The sequence below is a fragment of the Endocarpon pusillum genome (assembly GCF_000464535.1).
Source record: "Endocarpon pusillum Z07020 unplaced genomic scaffold scaffold4993, whole genome shotgun sequence".
Classification (NCBI taxonomy): domain Eukaryota; kingdom Fungi; phylum Ascomycota; class Eurotiomycetes; order Verrucariales; family Verrucariaceae; genus Endocarpon; species Endocarpon pusillum.
The window spans coordinates 696465-714810 of NW_006916474.1; the positions used below are offsets into that span (position 1 = coordinate 696465).

The following is an 18346-nucleotide window of genomic DNA, read 5'->3' on the forward strand; positions in this document are numbered from 1 at the left end:
AAGCCAGATACCAGTCCTCCTCCTCCCTCCTCCTTTCCTTCGAATACGAAAAAATCCCTCTTCATTGAGGGTTTCTCCTGATCCTGACCTGTCTTCATTAGACGGCTCAGGATAAAGGTTTTGCATTTTTTCTGCAGGCTGAGATATTCTTTTTGGCCAACTGGAACAGGGAAGCTGCTTATACATGACCTCTTTCTTCAACAGGCATAACAAGTGAGTCGCAAATCTCTTGAATACTATTAAACTCTCAAGTACTTCCTCGCTCGATATGGCAAGCAGGACCAGATGGAGATGGACCATACATACTAAAACCCCACAAGGGCCATTCGCAAGAGTAAATCAACGCCCTCAGCGATATAGAAACGACTCATAAGCCATATCCCGTTTACTTTATGGGATAACCAATGGGCCTAAGTCGCTAGCACTAGTTAGGTTGGTTCGGGATAGACCACAATCTATAGAATTATCAAACGATATGGCCCCGATATTGCATATCTGCCCTAATAAAAGTCTTGAAGACACTAGCATGTAATATGTTGGTTGGAAGAGAGTCGTATCAAGGCAACTGAAGAGAATAGAGAATTGGGAGAAACATGATGTGACTGCCATGTGCGCCAAGGCCCTGCCGACTAGATTAGCCGAGGTTTAGGCGTGAGCACACTTCCATCAACCACTGCACCATGTTGATGAGAGAAGCTTTTTGGTTGAAGGTTCTGGAGGAGGCACTTCCAATCTTAACTCCAATGGCTTCTAGCCATTGTCATTCCCAGCATCAGCTCAAATGCTTGCAGAATGACACTTCCACCTGGTAAGCGACAACGTCGATTGATCCTATCTGACGATGATGAACCTGTGGTCAAGACTCGGAGAGCTCCGCCTCGTCTGGCTTCAGTGCCCACGAAGACACTTCCAACACGAAAGTCTACCCAGTCAAATGCAACAACTAAGAAGCCGAAAGTGAATAATCCCCCAAAGGATACCCCCAAGTCATCTCCTGAGAAGGGAACCAGAGGGGACCTTAAAGTAAAAAAGCAAAGCAAGTCGTTACATACCTTCTTTGGCAGAGCCACCGAAGAACAGCGATGGGCTCGAAAGGACAAGACTCCTCCATCGGTTCTCGAGGACGGCGAGAACGGAGATGACATAGAAGATGACTCTCTAGATGAAGCGTTTGCCGAAGTCGCAAATGCTGAAGCGGATGAGAACAAAGTTCTTGACCGGAGGAAAGCAGCAGAGCTTACCTTGCGGACCGGAGCGTTGAAATCTTTCGGAAATGGTGTTCCCTCAAGTCAGAAGTTTGCGAAGCCATCGACACCAGCAGCAAAAGAGAACAAGGCGTTTCCAGCGCAGGATAATGACGTTTCCAGTCGACCTTGGGCGGAGAGATTTGCACCTGTATCTCTTGATGAGCTGGCTGTACACAAGAAGAAAGTTACAGATGTCCAGAATTGGCTGAGTGCTGTCTTACAGGGCCGAGATCGACGTGTGTGTGTGCCTTATCTGTAACTTGGCGAAGGAGTTCTGTATTGACATTTTCTTGCAGCGACTACTTGTCTTGAAGGGCCCTGCCGGCAGTGGCAAGACTACCGCAATGTCATTACTCTCAAAGGCCATGGGGTTTGGCATATCAGAATGGAGAAGTCCTACTGTTGCTGATAGTGGCTTGAATTCCTTCTCCGCTCAATTCGACGATTTCCTGAATAGGGCCGGGGCCTTTGGGACTCTCAACTTTTCAGGCGACAAGTCTCAGCTAGACCAATCAGCAACGCCAACAGAACTTGAGAAACGAGTACTACTGGTTGAGGAGTTTCCAAGCACTATGACTCTATTCTCTTCTGCTCTTGCATCATTTCGGAACATACTTTTACAATATCTTGCAGCCGCGGTTCCTCCACGCTCGGCTGCATTCGAGCAGTCAAAATCAAATCTCACCTCGCACCCACCCCTTGTGCTGATCATCTCTGAATCTTTGTTGACATCCGCTACCGCTTCTGCAGATAGCTTCACAGCTCACAGGCTTCTTGGACCAGACCTGTGCAACCATCCATATGCTACTATCCTAGAGTTCAATCCTATTGCTCCAACTCTGGTCACGAAAGCATTAGAGCTAGCAATCAGAAAGGAAGCAAGAGTTTCCAAGAGACGGAGGGTACCCGGACCGGCCGTCCTAAAACGACTCTCCGAACTCGGTGATGTAAGGAGTGCCGTCAACGGACTGGAGTTTCTGTGTGTACGAGGTGACACTGATTCTGACTGGGGTGGCACAACCGCGACAAAAATAAAGAAGTCCAACAAGAGCAGCTCGGGATTGACAAGTATGGAGAAAGACTCGCTAGAGCTTGTCACCCAACGAGAGGCAACTTTAGGCATTTTCCATGCCGTTGGAAAAGTCGTTTGGAACAAGAGAGAGGAACACCCAATCGCAGATCCAACAAGTGAACCATCACCTAAACCACCAGATCACCTGTCAGCGTTCGACAGGCCAAAAGTCTCACAAGTCGATATTGACGAACTGCTCAACGAGATTGGCACGGACATCCAAACATTCACAGCTGCCCTACATGAAAACTACATCCTATCAAGTAACGGCTCCCAATTTACCGAGTCAGCGGCAAATTGCACCGACTTCCTCTCCGACAGCGATCTCATCAGTCCAAGCAGTAGACAGCTCACACGTTCGTGCCGTTCAAACCTCGGAGCCGGAGGCAGTCTTACACAAGCCGCCGGCGGCGTTGACATGCTTCGCCAAAACGAAATCAGCTTTCAGATCGCCGTCCGCGGACTACTATTTTCCTTACCATCACCCGTAAGCAGAGCCTCACATCCAAATGGCAGGAAGGGCGACTCGTTCAAGATGTTCTATCCCGCTTCACTGAAGATATGGAAGCCGAGCGAGGAGATCTACGATCTTATTTCTCTAGAAATGGGTCGTATGTTGACTCCTGCAGGCACCGGCAGTCCTGGATCCGCGAACCATGGTGGCAGCAGAGGAGAAGGCGTCGAGTCATGGAGGTCGAGAAGTTTCTCTTCCTTCTTACCTGCAAAACATGATCACGATATCGGTGCTGCTCAAGAAGAAGGAGCGCACGGAGATTCAAGTCCTCCTCGTGTGTGGGCTACCCGCGACGAGGTCCTACTCGAGCGTCTGCCCTACATGGCCCGATTAAAATCAGAGAATACCCGTGAGATCAAGAAGATCACACAGCTTCATGGCATTCAATTGAACGGGGAAGACGAAGCAGATGAGCACAGTACCGAAGCTGCAGAAGTGGATCTCTCTGCTGCGGACGAGACGACCGATCGGGCCGTCTCTGCTTCGCCACGGAAAGGAGGGAGCGGGAGCTGGCGTGGTGTCGATGCCAAGAGGCAGGATTTGATGATGCGCAGCACCCGGGTGGGCGTGAGCGTTGAGAATGAGGAGGCCAGACTGGAGAAGTTGTATATCTCGGAGGATGACATCGAGGATGAGTGAGCGAAGTCCTCTGCAATGCATTGCACTGGTACTGAGGCGCTCGGGCTGTGCATCAGATGAAGAAAGGAAGGGACTTTTGATCGAGGGAGGCGGAGGCTAGACTTCCGATTGTTATATTAATAAGAGGGCATCATCAAGAGCCGTCACTTGTCTTTGTATGATTGTGTTCTCATCCATTATCACAGGGGACGGGGATGTGGGGAACTTAGACTAAGTTGTACGTACAGCTTCCGTGCTGAAATGAGTCAACTGCATCAGATCCATTGTGGCAAAAACTCTATGTATCAGGTATACGAAACCCGGGTCAAGTCCTTACCATGTACTCTCAGGCTTAAGCGCCGACCGAGCTCCTCTGGTGCTCATTCCGCAAGCGATGCTCACTCCTCAGCAGGCTCGTCGTCTCACTCGCCTCCTCCACCTCCTCCACGTCCCCTCCAAGTCGGCCACTAACCGCTTCGACTCCTCCGGCGTGCCAAACAGCCTATCCATCGCTCCACCCACCTTCACGCCGCACATCTCCAGCACACAGAACTGCACCCACAGCAAAAATGCCATGCAACATCCCGCATACAGTAGATACGTGGCCCAGCCCAGCGACGCAAGCAGATGCGGCGTGACATAGGCGATGACGATCTGGAACGGCCACTGCGTGCAGGTGGTGACGGCGCAGACGTTCTAGAAAATGGGGCCGAGGGAGACGCCGAAGGAGAAGGCGAAGATGCACACTAGCGCGACGCTGATAACGCCGCCTGGTCTAGCTAAGAGGCTGGCTTTGTTGTCGTGGGCTTGGTTTGGGTCCTGCCGGGAAGGAGGCATGGTGCGGACGAAGTGGGCGAGCACCAGCATGGGAAACCGCAGACCCCGGAGCTGAGTTTCAGCCAGAACCCGTTCCCGCGCAGCTGGACGAAGATGAATATGAAGGAGAGGGCGGAGAGGGCTTTGAGGATGCCGAAGATCCCGGTGAGGAAGAGGGAGGATTAGACGGAGGTGAAGCCTGCGGATATGAAGATGACGGGGGCATAGTAGTTGAGCGTGTTGAGACCGACCATGTTTTGTGCGATCATCAGGCCGAATCCTACGGCGAGACGGTTGCAGGCGCTCCGTCTCGTGGCCTCAGTAAGGAAATGTGCGATTTGAGCTGCAGTTTGTAGCTTGCGAGAGCGTCTTGGTGGATCTTCCCGAGTTCGATTGCGAGGGCGGGTTCGGAAGGGGGAAGGCCTCGGAGCCAGGAGAGGGAGGCTTCAGCGGCTTTGAATTGCGCTCTTTCGGCATGGAAGCGTGGGTTTTCCGGGATAAGGAATGTGCCTAGGACGAGGAGGATGCCGGTGATGAGTTCAGTAGCGATGGTGAGTTGCCATTGGAGAGGGTTGGTGGAGGGAAGATGGAGTGAGAAGCAAACGCGTCCCAGAAGCCTACAAGGGCACAGAGTTGGATGACGGTCTGGTAACCGGACATGACAAGGGTACTAGCACCCACACCCAACCACTGAATAGACGTCCAGCGTCGAATAGGTAAAGACCACCTCCATGATTGACCAGTTGCAGAGCAGCTCCTAGGACGTAGAGTGCCGCGCTGAAGCTCAGACACCGTTTCCTGCCGGCCCCGAGCATATTGGCATTCCCAGAGGACCTCCAAAGAGAGCCCCCACAAGCAATATTGTAACCGTCAGGGAGTTGGTTGATGCCTTGTCTGCAGGGAGAAGGTCATCGAGGTGGAAATTATGCTGGAACGAGGGGAGGACAAGGCCCCCACCAATGAAGCCTACGGAGTACCCACACAGAGCTGCGGTGGTACATGCCACAGTCGCTGTGAAGTAGACGCCGAGTCGTGCCTTTGTTAATAGATCGAAGAGATAGTGGGCTCAGAAGCAGTCACTGCCGTCAAGGAGGTCTCCTGGCAAGCTGGGAAAACATGGCGGTATATTCCCAACGAACGTGAAGTTCCTGTAGCCCGGTCGTGGGAACCGCAGCCGGTATCAGCTCGTACGCTTCCTCCATATGGCATGGATCTGGGACTGGAGCTAGGCGATGGCTCCTGTGGTTTGAATTGATCACTGACCAGGGAATTAGGAGCCATGCAGTGTAGTGGAAGCGGAAGGCGGATGGGAAATTCTTTACCGGGAGAAGTTTTTGCCGGCCAATCGCGCCAAGATGAGGAGGAGATTGGGAGCAGAATTGACAGTGGAGAGCAGGTAGGACAACTCAGTACCAAACAAACAGCCCATCTTAGAGCGTGGATACAATCGCGATGACTTTTGCCTTCGCCGGAAATCTATGTTGTGTCCCACCTCAGCGTCAACGTCATCATCACCACACCATCGGCAATGTCCTCGAACCACGATGCACATGGCGAGACGCCATTGGGCCTTTGCATGATGCCCTCTACACCCTACATGAGCGTCATTCTCGGACCACTGTCCTTGAGTCGTTTCATATTTCATCTTCAGAGCGACAGTCAGCTTTGTTTCGTTTCGTTTCATGAGATCGGGCCTAACAATGCTTTCCGTCTTTGGCTGCGGCACTCTCTGTTTCGTGTAGGACCTGGCTGTCATCCACACAAGCCTGCTATCAATGCCTGCTACGTGTCAAGCTTGCATCGGAGTGCCAACATAGGTTGACTTCACTTCTGTTGGTGTCTTCACTCTGGACCTTGATTCAACGGTCTTGGATTCTCTTATCTTGCCAGGAGTCCTTCTTCATCTCAATCCTTTACCTATTTCATATATCCCACCAAGACGGATTTGGCAGGTACCCGTATCGCTGCTTGTTTGCAACCCAAACAACAATTCACTTCCCTATCATGCCAAACCTTCGTTCCAAAACGCGTGCTCAAGAAGCCTATGATCTCATTGTACAACGAAAAGAGCACCAGGAAGCTATAGACAAAGGAGAAAAGATGTTTCGGGAGGCGTGGATTCGGGGCCTAGAGGAAGATCTCCGTCACGGGAAGGGCAATCGGCGTACAAGAATAGAGTGTAAGTTCATTTCTACTCCGCTTTTTACTATTGTGCCCGAGGTTTTGAACCTCAGAATTAAACTTTTGTGGGTGGAAACTGAACTTCATTAAGTAGAGACTGCCAAGGAGTGGTTGGCCAGACACATTCGCATGTCAGACGCTCGTACTCGTCGCTTCGAGGAGCAGCTGAACCCTCGAAGAGCTAATTTGCAGCATCGTTATGATGGCGAAGCAGCATTGCTTTAGTAAGTCACCAGGTCGCTTGCCTACCGAGCAAGGAATATCTGCTCTCGAACTGTGGCTGACGTCAAGACAGCTGCGCAAGGACGCCACAGGGACAACCAGCCTACCTGCCCAATGAGCTTTGCGTCAAAATCGCAGGCATTAACAATAGGCCAGCAACATGGGACAAACCTCTGGAGATGCCACTGGGCATGGGATTCAGGGTGCCAGACCAAAGTCCAGAAGATAATCAAGCGGTAACACACGGTCCGTAGCTTTACTACACTGGCTTGTGATGAGAAGAGCAGTATTGGTGATAATGCGCGTGATAACGTTGATGTTCCTAGGACATAATGAACGGAAGGAATCCAAAAACAGGCAGTTTACTGCGTATCCTAATTTAAAGGTGACTGGGAGCTTATCCGGCTTCCAGTATGTACAGTAAGCGCCTGTTACAAGACGGTCCTCCGGTCCTGGCTCCGGAAGTCCCATGACCGAGCATCCATGTGGCAGCTGATGGCCCGTCACATCTGCACAACCGCACAACCGATTTTGACAATCAGTCTCAGTAGTGTCGAAGATCAATCGCTATAGGAACACTGAGTACTAGTATCGTAGTTACAGTTCAATTGTCACTGACCATTTTCAATTGCGCGATTGTTCCTGCCTTTTTAGTTGAGCACCTTGTTGCCTGTGATACTCACCGCTGGTGGTGAAGTCTATTCCAGCCATAAATCATGCCCCTACCATCTTTTACCATATACACTCTGCAAGGAGGACATCTATCGCGAGCACAGTGAAGCACCAGAAGACTCATGTGAGGGTGACAACATCCTAGATCTATGCATATGGGTAGGACAGAACTGCATCCGAATTCTGCGCTTTTCCGACGGCACACCGGGTAGGAAGGTGAGGAAGGTGAGGAACGCGGCGAGTCACCTTCTCATTTGTGTAGCTCTACATGCATGTATTTGGAGTGTGTTCTTCAGTCTGACTACCGGCACCGAAGCTGAGAGGGGTAGGTCACTTCATCTGAGATGGAGCAAGGGACAGGAGCGGAGAGTGGCGACGTCATCAGAATCCCCATTTCTTCAGTCCCTCATATCCACAGTCGCTCGCCTTATGGCGAAGGAACCGAACTCGATGCCTACCCTACGCGTACAGATTCGGGGAGCGCTGCAGAGCCAATACGCGGAAGTGGGATCCGGAAAGCCTGGTTGAGAGATCTTTGGTCGAAAGAAGCCGCTGTATTGGTTGAGCCCAAGGCTTTTCGCGATCACTTAGCGAACGAACGTACATTTCTAGCATGGCTACGAACCTCGTTGGCTCTGTCAATGATAGGCATCTTCACCACACAGCTTTTTATTCTTCAAGCTGGTCATCTTCCTCACATGAACTTGAGTTTCTTTGTTCTTGGTGTACCGCTGGGCTCGTTGTGCCAGGCCGCCGCGCTTATCAACATCATCATTGGTGCTTATCGATTCTGGCGGCTTCAAAGGGGCATGGTCAAGGGTCAAGCATGTGCAGGTGGCTGGGAACTCTTCCTTATTGGTGGATTAGTTACACTTGTAAGTGCCACGCTCATTGCTTACGGTAGAATTCTTCTGACAACCTCCTCGAACAGATCATTTTGGCATTCTTCATTCTGGTCCTGATGAGTGATTCCGACCAACACACACCGTGAACCCTGCCCTGGGCCATATTCCCCCAAGGTCTCTCTAGGCTGCTCAAGTCACCAACGTCCGATATCGGCGCAGATTGCTTCAGAGGATGCCGCGAAAGCGCTCAGAACGCAACTATATCAATCTATCAATCCGCAAGTTATTCTTGATTCACAATTGCTTGCAGGACCTGTCATGTGTTGGGGGCTCTCTGCTCCGGAAGAATCTGCTAAGATCCGCTGCTAAGGTACGCGAACAAGGCACCACGACCTAGAGAGGCTGAGGCTGGGACACCATCTCCCTAGATGTAATCCACCATGTCGCAACCACACAAAGACAAAGATCATTGGTCAGCACAGGTATTGCCGATACCTTTGTTGAACCTTGTTCTGGAACTGACCAACAGGTAGAGCTATTCTGCTGCTGCGTCATTCGTGCCCAAGCTTACCCAGAAAGTTCTCCAATATCTAGATCCTCAGCCTACCGATAGAGTGCTTGATCTTGGCTGTGGTGACGCCAAATTCACTGGCAACTATCTACACTCGGTAGCGGAAGTTTATGGAGTGGATGCTTCGGCTTCGCTGATTGCATCAGCAAATCAGGATTATGGCAGCTCAAAAGCACGGTTCACAGTACTGGATTGCAGGTATCTCGAGCAGGACATCGAAGCTGTGAGTGGAGTATGGGACAAAGTGTGAGTTGGGTTCTTGGATGCAAGAGGTAGGAACAATCACTGACTGAGGTTTTGGAAGGGTCTCAAACGCCGCCCTGCATTGGATTTTGCGAGATTCCTCCACCCGCGTAAATACACTTCGGGCATGCTTCTCGGCCTTGAAGACGGGTGGAGCTTTCGTCTTCGAGATGGGAGGTGCAGGAAATGTGGCCGAGGTTCACACAGCTCTCATGTCAGCCCTCCTTCATCAAGGACTCTCTATTCATCAAGCACAAGAAGCTTCGCCGTGGTTCTTCCCTTCAGACGTGTGGATGAGAAAGACGCTGGAAGACATTGGATTCATTGTCGAGGTGCTTGAAGTCGAGTATAGACCGACGAAACTGACAACAGGCGACGAGGGGGGGCTCCGAGGATGGGTCAAGTTGATGGGTGCATCAATGCTGGGCGTGTTGGAGGACGCATCGAAAAGGGAAGCGGCACTTGAACAGGTGTGTGAGGTCCTATCAACGATAGTGACCCGGATCGAGGATGGTAGTGAGTGGTTGGGTTACGTCCGACTACGGGGAGTAGCGAGGAAGCCGTGAGATAAGACAGTTTTGAAGCCTTCTTGCGTTATGCGATATTAGAGAGGATGTGATTCCCATGCCACCAGTGAGATGATTTGAAAGAGAGCCTCTACCGTGCTCAACCTCATTCCGGAGTACCCGGATCAACGTCAATAAAATGGCCGGACACTCGGACGAGCACGCCAAGGTACCAACGGCAGGCTTGGGCCTGCTACCTGATATGCTGGTAGTATGCTGTGGACTTTTCTAGAACGATGGAATGCGCAAAACGCATCTCCCTCATAGATACTCAATATCATCAAGGTGATTTCACATGTTAAAACAGTAGGCGTTTGGGAGTTTGGACTTGGAATACGTAGTTCGTAGTACTTATTAATAAAACCCCCACCCAACAAGCCTTGAACAGGCCGCAGCCCCTGTCGTCATTTCTCCACCCTTAGTGCCACCTCTCCGAAACTTACAGTAATCCTGCCAAGACCGCACCCATTGCAAGCCACTGCGCTGCACTCAACTTTGCGCTCGAGTACTACTAGTAGTACTACGTATATCGTTGTCCATGCTTGTCATGCGCTTGCAGAGTGAGTATTCATACTATTGTACACATCGCTCTTTGTACCTTCGAAGGTGATAGACTACTGTCTGCGAATCACTGCAACCCAACCCTGGCTAGCATTCTATTTGCGAGAGCGGCCGTTCCCTAGTCATATGTTTTGGATGCTTGACCCGCACACTTCCATCAGGTGATGACGGGAATCTCGCAGGCCGCAGGAGAGAATGAATCTCTGATACCAGGAACGCCTCAGAATGATGAGGACGGGGAGAGCTATACTTCTCTGAAAAGATCCCTATCGCGTATTACCAACTATTACGAAGAGCCCCATTCCCAGCGTCCGCCCGTGCCCGCCCTCACCGACACCGAGACTGCCAAAGGTGCAATGGAACTGCATATCAACCTTCCGCAGCTTCCGATGGCGACCGAAATTGCGCTAGCTGCTTTGCAGTATCTGCCTACCCCTGTTATCGTCCTCACCTCCTTGAAGACAATAATTCTGGCCAATGAAGCAATGGGCAGACTGCTCGGGCTTGACAATCAAGACAACCGAGGCACGGAGGAACCGCCAAACAACGATAATACAGTAACCGAGATGCTCAAAGGTCAGACACTGTCACAAATCGGCGTAGACATGATACAGGATGGTGTTCCGGTATGGGTGAGCTGGGAGAAGTTTCTCGATAACCTGTCCAACGGACTCGACAATGGCGCGTTCGAAGGGGAGCAGTCTAGTCTTGCCGCCATTGTCAGCGGAGAGACTACACCCGTCGCAATCTCTGCAGGCCAGCGGCAGAACAGTCACTCTACCACCATACCGGACGGCGCTCCGACACGAGATAAAACGTTGGTGCACGATACAGTGGTCGACGTTGTGGTTTCCTCTCAGCATGACAAGGTGTTAGGCCCCAGTGGCCACAATAGACATCACAAGCCGCGGTCCCCTACTTGTCAGACTCCGGCTAAAATGATCATCTCGATCTGGCATATAGAAAGGGAAAAGTTTTTCAGCTTATCCTTCACAAGTACATCGATTGCACAAAAGAAGTCTCACGTGCAGTCACACATCGTATCAAGGCCAAGTTTGCCCAAGACCAACTCTCATTTGAACTCAGGTTCAGCGCGTTCTAGTACTCCCGCCTCATCGAGATCTAGTTCAACACATTCCTCTGTCGTTACCTCACCATCTGATTCAAACCCTAACGCAACTCCATTCCCTCCCCTGGGCGCGCCGGCCAAGTGCTCGAAATCCGGCGCGTTTACGGAGTTCCAAAAAATCACTAGGATGAAAGATGCAATGCTGTCAGCGATGGAGATACCAGTGTTGGCGATGTGGAAAGACGAAAGTGTTGTATTTCCTAATCCAGCAGCTCGAAGAATGCTGGCTGTCGTTGCAGATCCCACCACCGAAGCCAGCTATGACTTCATCTCGAGATTCAAGGCATATGCACCAGACTTCAGTAGAGAGCTGCGACAAGATGAGTTGCCCTTGACATTGCTCTGCAGGAATCAAAAAGGCTTCAGCAATTGGAAAATCGGCATGATTGAACCTCGAACGGGTAAGCGCAGAAACTACGATGTCAGTGGTAAGCCTGTTTTCGACCAGAACACCGGTGATTTCTTCGCCGGATTGGTCGCTTTTAAAGACGTTACCGAATATACCGAGAAGCTGGCATCACAGAACGAACAAAACGAACAACAGTTCCAGCTGATCTGCGACTCAATGCCTCAGATGTTGTGGACAACACGCCCAGATGGATACCACGATTATTTCTCCGCGCGTTGGTTCGACTATACTGGACTGCCAAGAAATGCATGTTTTGGAACTGGCTGGAAATTGCCATTTCATCCAGATGACATGACTGAGACTGTCAGAAGATGGCATCACTCGCTAGCGACTGGAGACGAGTACCACACCGAGTATAGATGCCGACGTCATGACGGAGAATGGCGGTGGATGCTTGGGAGAGCACTGCCTCTGCGCGCTAGCAAAAGTGGAAAGATTTTGAAATGGTTTGGTAGCTGTACTGACATACAAGAGGTAGAAATCCATCCACCCCTTGATTGTTCTTCGTACTCATGATAACTCATATTCCGCAGATTGTTGATGCCAGAGAAGCCTCCCGTAAGATGAAGGAGCAACTGGTCAATGTGCTGAAGCACTCCGAGATGACCATGTGGTGTCTGAACCAGGATCGGGAAATCACCTTCTTTGAGGGAAAAATGTTAGGCAACGACAAAATTCCTCCTCTTCCAAACTTCCATGCGAATGCCATGGGCAGGAACGTCTACGACGTCTTTAAAGGGATGGAATTCCTGCCAAAATATAAAGAATCCATTGAAAGGATATTGAATGGACAATCTTCTTTCGAGGCATCGGAGTTTGAAAGCAGTGGAAGGTGGTATAAATCGCGGCTGGTGCCCCAGAAGGGGAAGAAGAGCGCTGCCGGCAAAATGGACGAAGCTTGTGTTGATGGCTTGGTAGGCATCAGCATGGACTGTACAGAGCTGAAGAAGAAAGAGCAAGAGAATGTGCGGCTGCTAGCCAACGAGGCGGCCGCCAAAGAAGCAAGCAGACTGAAAAGCAACTTTTTGGCTAACATGTCTCATGAGATTCGCACTCCGATTGCTGGCATCATAGGCATGTCTGAGCTGATGCTCGATACCGCACTCGACGAGGAGCAAGGCGATTTTGCCGTGAACATCCAGCGCTCCGCCAACAGCCTTTTGACCGTAATCAATGATATTCTCGACTTCTCCAAAGTGGAATCGGGCAGACTGGACATTGAAGAAGTACAGTTCAGCCTCTCTGTGGTGATAGACGATGTCTGCAAGATGCTTTCATTCGCCGCAGAACGGAAGGGCCTTCGTTTCATTAGCGATATCCGCCTGGGTGAAGCTGAGGACTTCGTACTGCTGGGCGACCCTGGACGCGTGCGTCAAATTCTCACGAATCTGCTGACCAACAGTATCAAGTTCACATCTGAAGGATGGGTCAAGATGAGTGTCCGACTGCTGAAAGAGACATTTGAAAGTGTCACAGTTGAGTTCACTGTGGAGGATACTGGCATTGGCATCGAAGAAGAAGTCAAGAAACGACTTTTCAGCCCCTTCAGTCAAGCAGATTCCAGTACAGCTCGGAGATTTGGCGGGACCGGTTTGGGTTTGACCATCTCCAAAAACGTAAGTTGAAGCACTTCCTACTAATTCTGGACTTGAACGGTCATGCTCATGCTCGTCTCAGCTGGTTGAACTTATGCACGGCACGATCTCTCTACAGTCGAAACTCGACCATGGAACTATTGCCACCTTCTCAGTGCCATTCAACAAGCCTCAATTTCAAGGTACTGCCACCCCTTTGGTAGACATCGGACCGCTGCCAGATCGTTTCCAGTCTGAGCACTCTTTATCCTGCAACAATTCTTCACGAGGATCGATCGCAATGCCTGGGCGTGGTACACCACCTCCACAGTCGCCCGCTATCGGAGAAATTCCCAACGGGGATGCTGGCATCCACAACAAAGCTCCTGATAATGTCAGTCCACCTCAAGCGGCACTGACAGAAGCACAGAAGAGGGACTTCCATATCCTAGTTGTCGAGGACAATGCAATCAACCAACAGATCGCGCTGAAAACAATTAAGAATCTGGGATTCTCTGTCTCCGCCGTATGGAATGGCAAAGAGGCCCTCGATTATCTGCTCAAAGCGGCCGAGACTGCTCAATCGCCCAACCCGGCGAATTCCCTGACTCCAGGCACCACTCCCGCCAATAGCACGCCTCTGCCCAACGTTATCCTCATGGATGTGCAAATGCCTATCCTCGATGGGTACCGGGCCACGCATACCCTTCGTTACCACGCCCCTTTCAAGAACATCCAGGCTATCCAGAGGATACCTATCGTGGCAATGACTGCCTCGGCAATTCAAGGCGACCGCGAGAAATGTAAGCGCGCCGGTATGGATGACTATATTTCCAAGCCGACACCACGAAACAAACTAGAAAAGATAATCCTGAAATGGGCTGAGGGTGCAGCAAGTATGATCCAAAAAACCCAGAACAATAACAGCCTGGACGTCGCTTCCTGCGGCATCGGTCATTCATCCGACTGTCCAGGAAGCGATTACCCTAGCCTCGCCGAACAAGAAAAATCCTCATACAGGCCAGCTCTATCTATGTCACCCACACATTCCCACGGAAGATGTGCCCAACATCACCAACGCCCACACCTCAACCCCACCATGTCGGAAGAAAAAATCAGATCCCGCCGCACGGCTGGCGATCCACCCAGCTCCCTCAGCGAAGCGGATCGTGGTCTCCGTCGCGCAGATGCAGAGGAACAAGCCGCTAATCTGCGGGACGACAAGTTGCTGGCTGCTACGGAAATGGGCCCATATTCGCCGCTTGATGGAGGGGCAGGAACAGGCGTTATATCCGGAGGGCTGGGAAGCTGTAGCCCGCTCCTTGTTGGGTCCGCTTCGGCGGGTTTACCGTTCTCGTCTGGTTCGCCTCTTGGTGGTGCTGGTGGTGGGGGCGGAGAGAACTATTCGGATCAAAGAACAGTCACGAACGCGGGAAAAGGCATGGCGTTGACGGAGGAGAATGTCGAGAGGTTGAATGCTGATAAGACGGATGCTGATAATTACGAGGAAGGTGGTTTGTTGAGAGGAGAGGAACCCAGGCTTACGACTCATAATGCGGCCACGAGTACGAAGGCTATCGGTGGTGATGATGGTGATGATGATGAGGAGGAGGAGGAGGAGGAGCTGGAGATGGATATGGATCTGGCGAGAAATTCGGAGCGGAGGCGGAATCCGCTGTTCAGCCCGCCGATTATTGAAGACGAGGTTGAGATGAATGGGGGTCTGACTGATAGGGCCGCCTCCGGGCCACGGCAGCAGCAGCAGGGTCGTTTCACGGTTAAAACGAGGGAGGGCAGGCTCTCAGCGCAGGACAGGAGGGCCAGTGATTGGAGCCAAAGTACCGCAAAGCCTGGGCGGCGCGATGGCAGCGAATGAACGCAACCCTGCTTGCATTACCGCATCGGGAGTTTCAGGGGTGAAAGGAGGATATGGTGACGGATTCAACAAAACCGAAACACATCCATTCGCCGCTGTACGTACACTTCTTACATACGCATCTTCTCTGCCCCTAGGGGAAAGAGTGGGGCCAGGGGGCATACACACGCATCATATTGCATTGGGTCGGGTCGGTTTAGGGAGGCGTGAGGCGTGAGCGTCTGTCTGTCTGTTCATCGACTTAATCGGGATAAACGGCCCTATCTTTTTTTTTCTTCTCAAGTCCAACTATACAGGCATCTCTCTCAGCCCATCTTAGACACCTGGATCTGGATCCCAGCTCCCATCCAGGAGGAATAAGCGGTTCAGGCGGCTTCGACGTGCTTTTGAAGGAGGGTATCAGGACGCTTTTATCTGTTTTGTTATTTTCTGGGTTGGGGGGCTTGAGACGCGAGGATGCACGTGGACGCTCGGAACAGGACAGTGTACCTACATACACACATACCTACATACCTGTATATATGCCAGGGGAGGGACTCACTACACGAACGGGACCTGACGTGTCATGTCCCGCTGACCAATGACGATTGAGATAGGCTTTTTCTTGGGGAAGGGGAAGGCGTCTGAGTCAGGGAGTAGACTATCGATGATTTTCCAGCGTGGCGAGCACGCTTTGCATACACATGGGAAGAATTCGGTGGCTGGCTGTCGGTTGAGCAGACTCGATTTCAATATAGATTACATTCTCCAGCGCGCGGGCTGTCTCTGTTGCATCTTCTTCCGTTTGCCGGACTGGACTGGACTGGATCACATTCTTAGCGGGCATGGTTTTCGCATCAGCGCTCCTCCCTCCCCTTTCCCCCCATTTTGCCCCTTTTTTAAATCTTTGCCCTTCTCTGCTCCTCTTCGGCATCATCAGCAGCAGCCCCCACGCAAGAGGCCTTCGCATTGTGGTGGTGTGGGAGAGGGGGGCATTTTTTTCTTGCTTTTTCTCTTCCCTCCACCCAGCAGCATCAATTATATAGCCATCATAACGGGTAGAACTGAAGTAGAGGATGGTATGGTATGGTATGATATGGTATGCTTCGATTTGCATTGCCTCAGTCACTCAGACGCCCTCAATGACAGGCTGACCAAGACAAAGCTCTGTAGACAGCACTGGCTTAGTCTGAGGAACTGAGGCAAGATTTGCACAGAGCTGCCTGCCTGATGAGTCAGAGCTGTCCATTATCATCTCTGTTACGACCCAGCAAGAGCAGGTGCATCGGTAGATCCGTAGAACGTAGTATGAATGCGGCTTTCTGGAGACAGGGGATATCATTGGATAACGAGCTTCGGCGCTCTTTTGGGCCGGAGCTAGGTGACGGAAATAGTGAGACTTCCGTCCCATCTTCAAAGCAACCCCCTTTTTTCTATCCTCTATTATTCCACCAATTGCTATTCAAATCAGCTGAAAAATGGCCAGAATTCGCAAAACTACTCGAAAAAACTGTCAACAGCCTGATTCGTCGATTTTGATACCCACAGAGCCTCCACGCGAGCCAAATACAATAGTCGATACTCCACGCCGTACGCGACTTCTTTGCGCTGCGCAGGCTACAGCTGGCAAATTACCTCGAAAAAAGCTATTTGAATCACTTAGTATACCAAAAGCAACAGGTTATCAAATCCTCAAATCACAATCTATACGCTGTAATAATAACGTCTATAATTGCGGCTGAAAACCTGCTTTAGAGCCTTATTAATATAAGGCTATTAAGACAATTAAAGATAGCTTATTTCGTGCTGCATCTGCCTCTTATATGCTATAGCAAGCTCTATTAATCTAGCTCAAGAATCTGAGCGCGTAATTCAAAGAAATATAGCTTAATTTAGAGTAGACACTTATAAGACATAGCAAAAAAAATATATTTATTCTAAAAATATTAAGATATGTGAAATATAGGGATTTGAACGCTGGCATTAGAATTTAGAAAAATTTAAGTAGTATAAATACAGTAATAAATGCCATTTTACATATGGCTTATAACGTCAAGCTATAGTGCATCATCAATATGGCACAGAAGCACAAAATACTTTTACAAAGATCCAATTTCGATTAAAACAGCGCAATCAAATTTGATATGTATTTGCGTATATTAGATGGAATTACAAGAGCCCTCTATACTTCTATACAGGCGCAGGAGGAGATAGACAGCTTACTCAAGCTGATTATCTCGTTTTTCTAGAAGAAATCATTGCTCCTAATTAGGATAAGGATTAGATACTTCTAGAAGATAACGATAATGCTGATGGCACTTGTGGCAAGGCTGAGAACAAAATCAGAAAGGCCAAAGCTCGTTTAAGGATCCTGCAATAGCTTAAAACTAGAACAAGTCAATAGTCCATAGATTGCTAAACGAAAGCTGGAGAATCTATCTACAATGTGGCTATGCACAGATATATATACTCCAACGCCAGCGGGTGAGGCCTGTGTGTGCGTGGGCCACGCCATAGGCCACAGAGCATTCATAGTTCTTAATCCGGCCTCCTACTGTATAGTGAAGTTTAGGCTTCCCTAATCAGGTAAGGCTAACCTCTTTATTCGTAATCCGTCCGGATAGCTCACACACTTTGACAAGCGCCCTACAGCAGGAGTTTGCTTGCTATTACGAGTTAGTTATAAGTGTTGCCTCCTGAGTATGTGGCTGGCACATGCATTTCCTGCATTATAGCAGAGGAAATGCATTATCTATCACATTACCTCTTTCCTCTGAAAAATTAATTATCTTTAATTAAAAATATAAGAAAGTAAGTCTACTTTTATTCTAATATTATTAAGCCTAGTAATTCCTTATTAGGTTAGTCTAATATTTAATTATATATATACTGGTGGAGCATTTGGTGCGCAGCCAATGCTTGGCCAATGCCATGCCCTGCCCTAACGCCTCTCTAGGCCATAGGGCATTTTGTGCCGTAACATCAGGTCCTCTAGCCAGTCTATCTATCTTGCTTATACCTTCTATGCTTTGCCTACTCTCTTAACGTCAACTATATCTTTGACCTCTTACGCCTCCTCTTCTTCTGTCTCTACTAGCAAAGGCTGTAGGTACTCCTGCCCTGACAGAGGGTCAGCAGAGTCCTTAGTCAGCAGTAATATATAGAACACGTTATAAATCCTTATTAATAAAAGTAGTTCTAAACGAAAACTCTGCCTAAGCCTCTTTATAATAACGCAACCCTGCTTGCAT

The 18346-nt window shown here is 50.0% G+C and overlaps 5 protein-coding genes across 5 annotated transcripts; all 5 read left to right on the plus strand.

Moving 5' to 3' along the window:
• Positions 1-792: 792 nt before the first annotated feature.
• EPUS_00448 (uncharacterized protein) lies at positions 793-3472 on the plus strand (the record flags this gene model as incomplete). Its single annotated transcript, XM_007806104.1, has 2 exons — positions 793-1485; positions 1544-3472. The coding sequence occupies 2 exons, from the start codon at positions 793-795 to the stop codon at positions 3470-3472; spliced, it is 2622 nt and encodes an 873-aa protein (XP_007804295.1).
• A 373-nt stretch (positions 3473-3845) lies between these two features.
• EPUS_00449 (uncharacterized protein) lies at positions 3846-4201 on the plus strand (the record flags this gene model as incomplete). Its single annotated transcript, XM_007806105.1, has 2 exons — positions 3846-4044; positions 4095-4201. 2 exons carry the CDS (start codon positions 3846-3848, stop codon positions 4199-4201), a joined length of 306 nt encoding a protein of 101 aa, XP_007804296.1.
• A 2070-nt stretch (positions 4202-6271) lies between these two features.
• Positions 6272-8333, plus strand: EPUS_00450 (uncharacterized protein; the record flags this gene model as incomplete). The annotated part of the gene is made up of 7 exons (XM_007806106.1): positions 6272-6446; positions 6540-6672; positions 6744-6906; positions 7325-7558; positions 7605-7625; positions 7672-8217; positions 8274-8333. The coding sequence occupies 7 exons, from the start codon at positions 6272-6274 to the stop codon at positions 8331-8333; spliced, it is 1332 nt and encodes a 443-aa protein (XP_007804297.1).
• A 294-nt stretch (positions 8334-8627) lies between these two features.
• EPUS_00451 (uncharacterized protein) lies at positions 8628-9567 on the plus strand (the record flags this gene model as incomplete). The annotated part of the gene is made up of 3 exons (XM_007806107.1): positions 8628-8669; positions 8721-9004; positions 9063-9567. 3 exons carry the CDS (start codon positions 8628-8630, stop codon positions 9565-9567), a joined length of 831 nt encoding a protein of 276 aa, XP_007804298.1.
• A 725-nt stretch (positions 9568-10292) lies between these two features.
• Positions 10293-15116, plus strand: EPUS_00452 (uncharacterized protein; the record flags this gene model as incomplete). Its single annotated transcript, XM_007806108.1, has 3 exons — positions 10293-12140; positions 12200-13282; positions 13344-15116. 3 exons carry the CDS (start codon positions 10293-10295, stop codon positions 15114-15116), a joined length of 4704 nt encoding a protein of 1567 aa, XP_007804299.1.
• Between the last annotated feature and the right edge of the window lie 3230 nt (positions 15117-18346).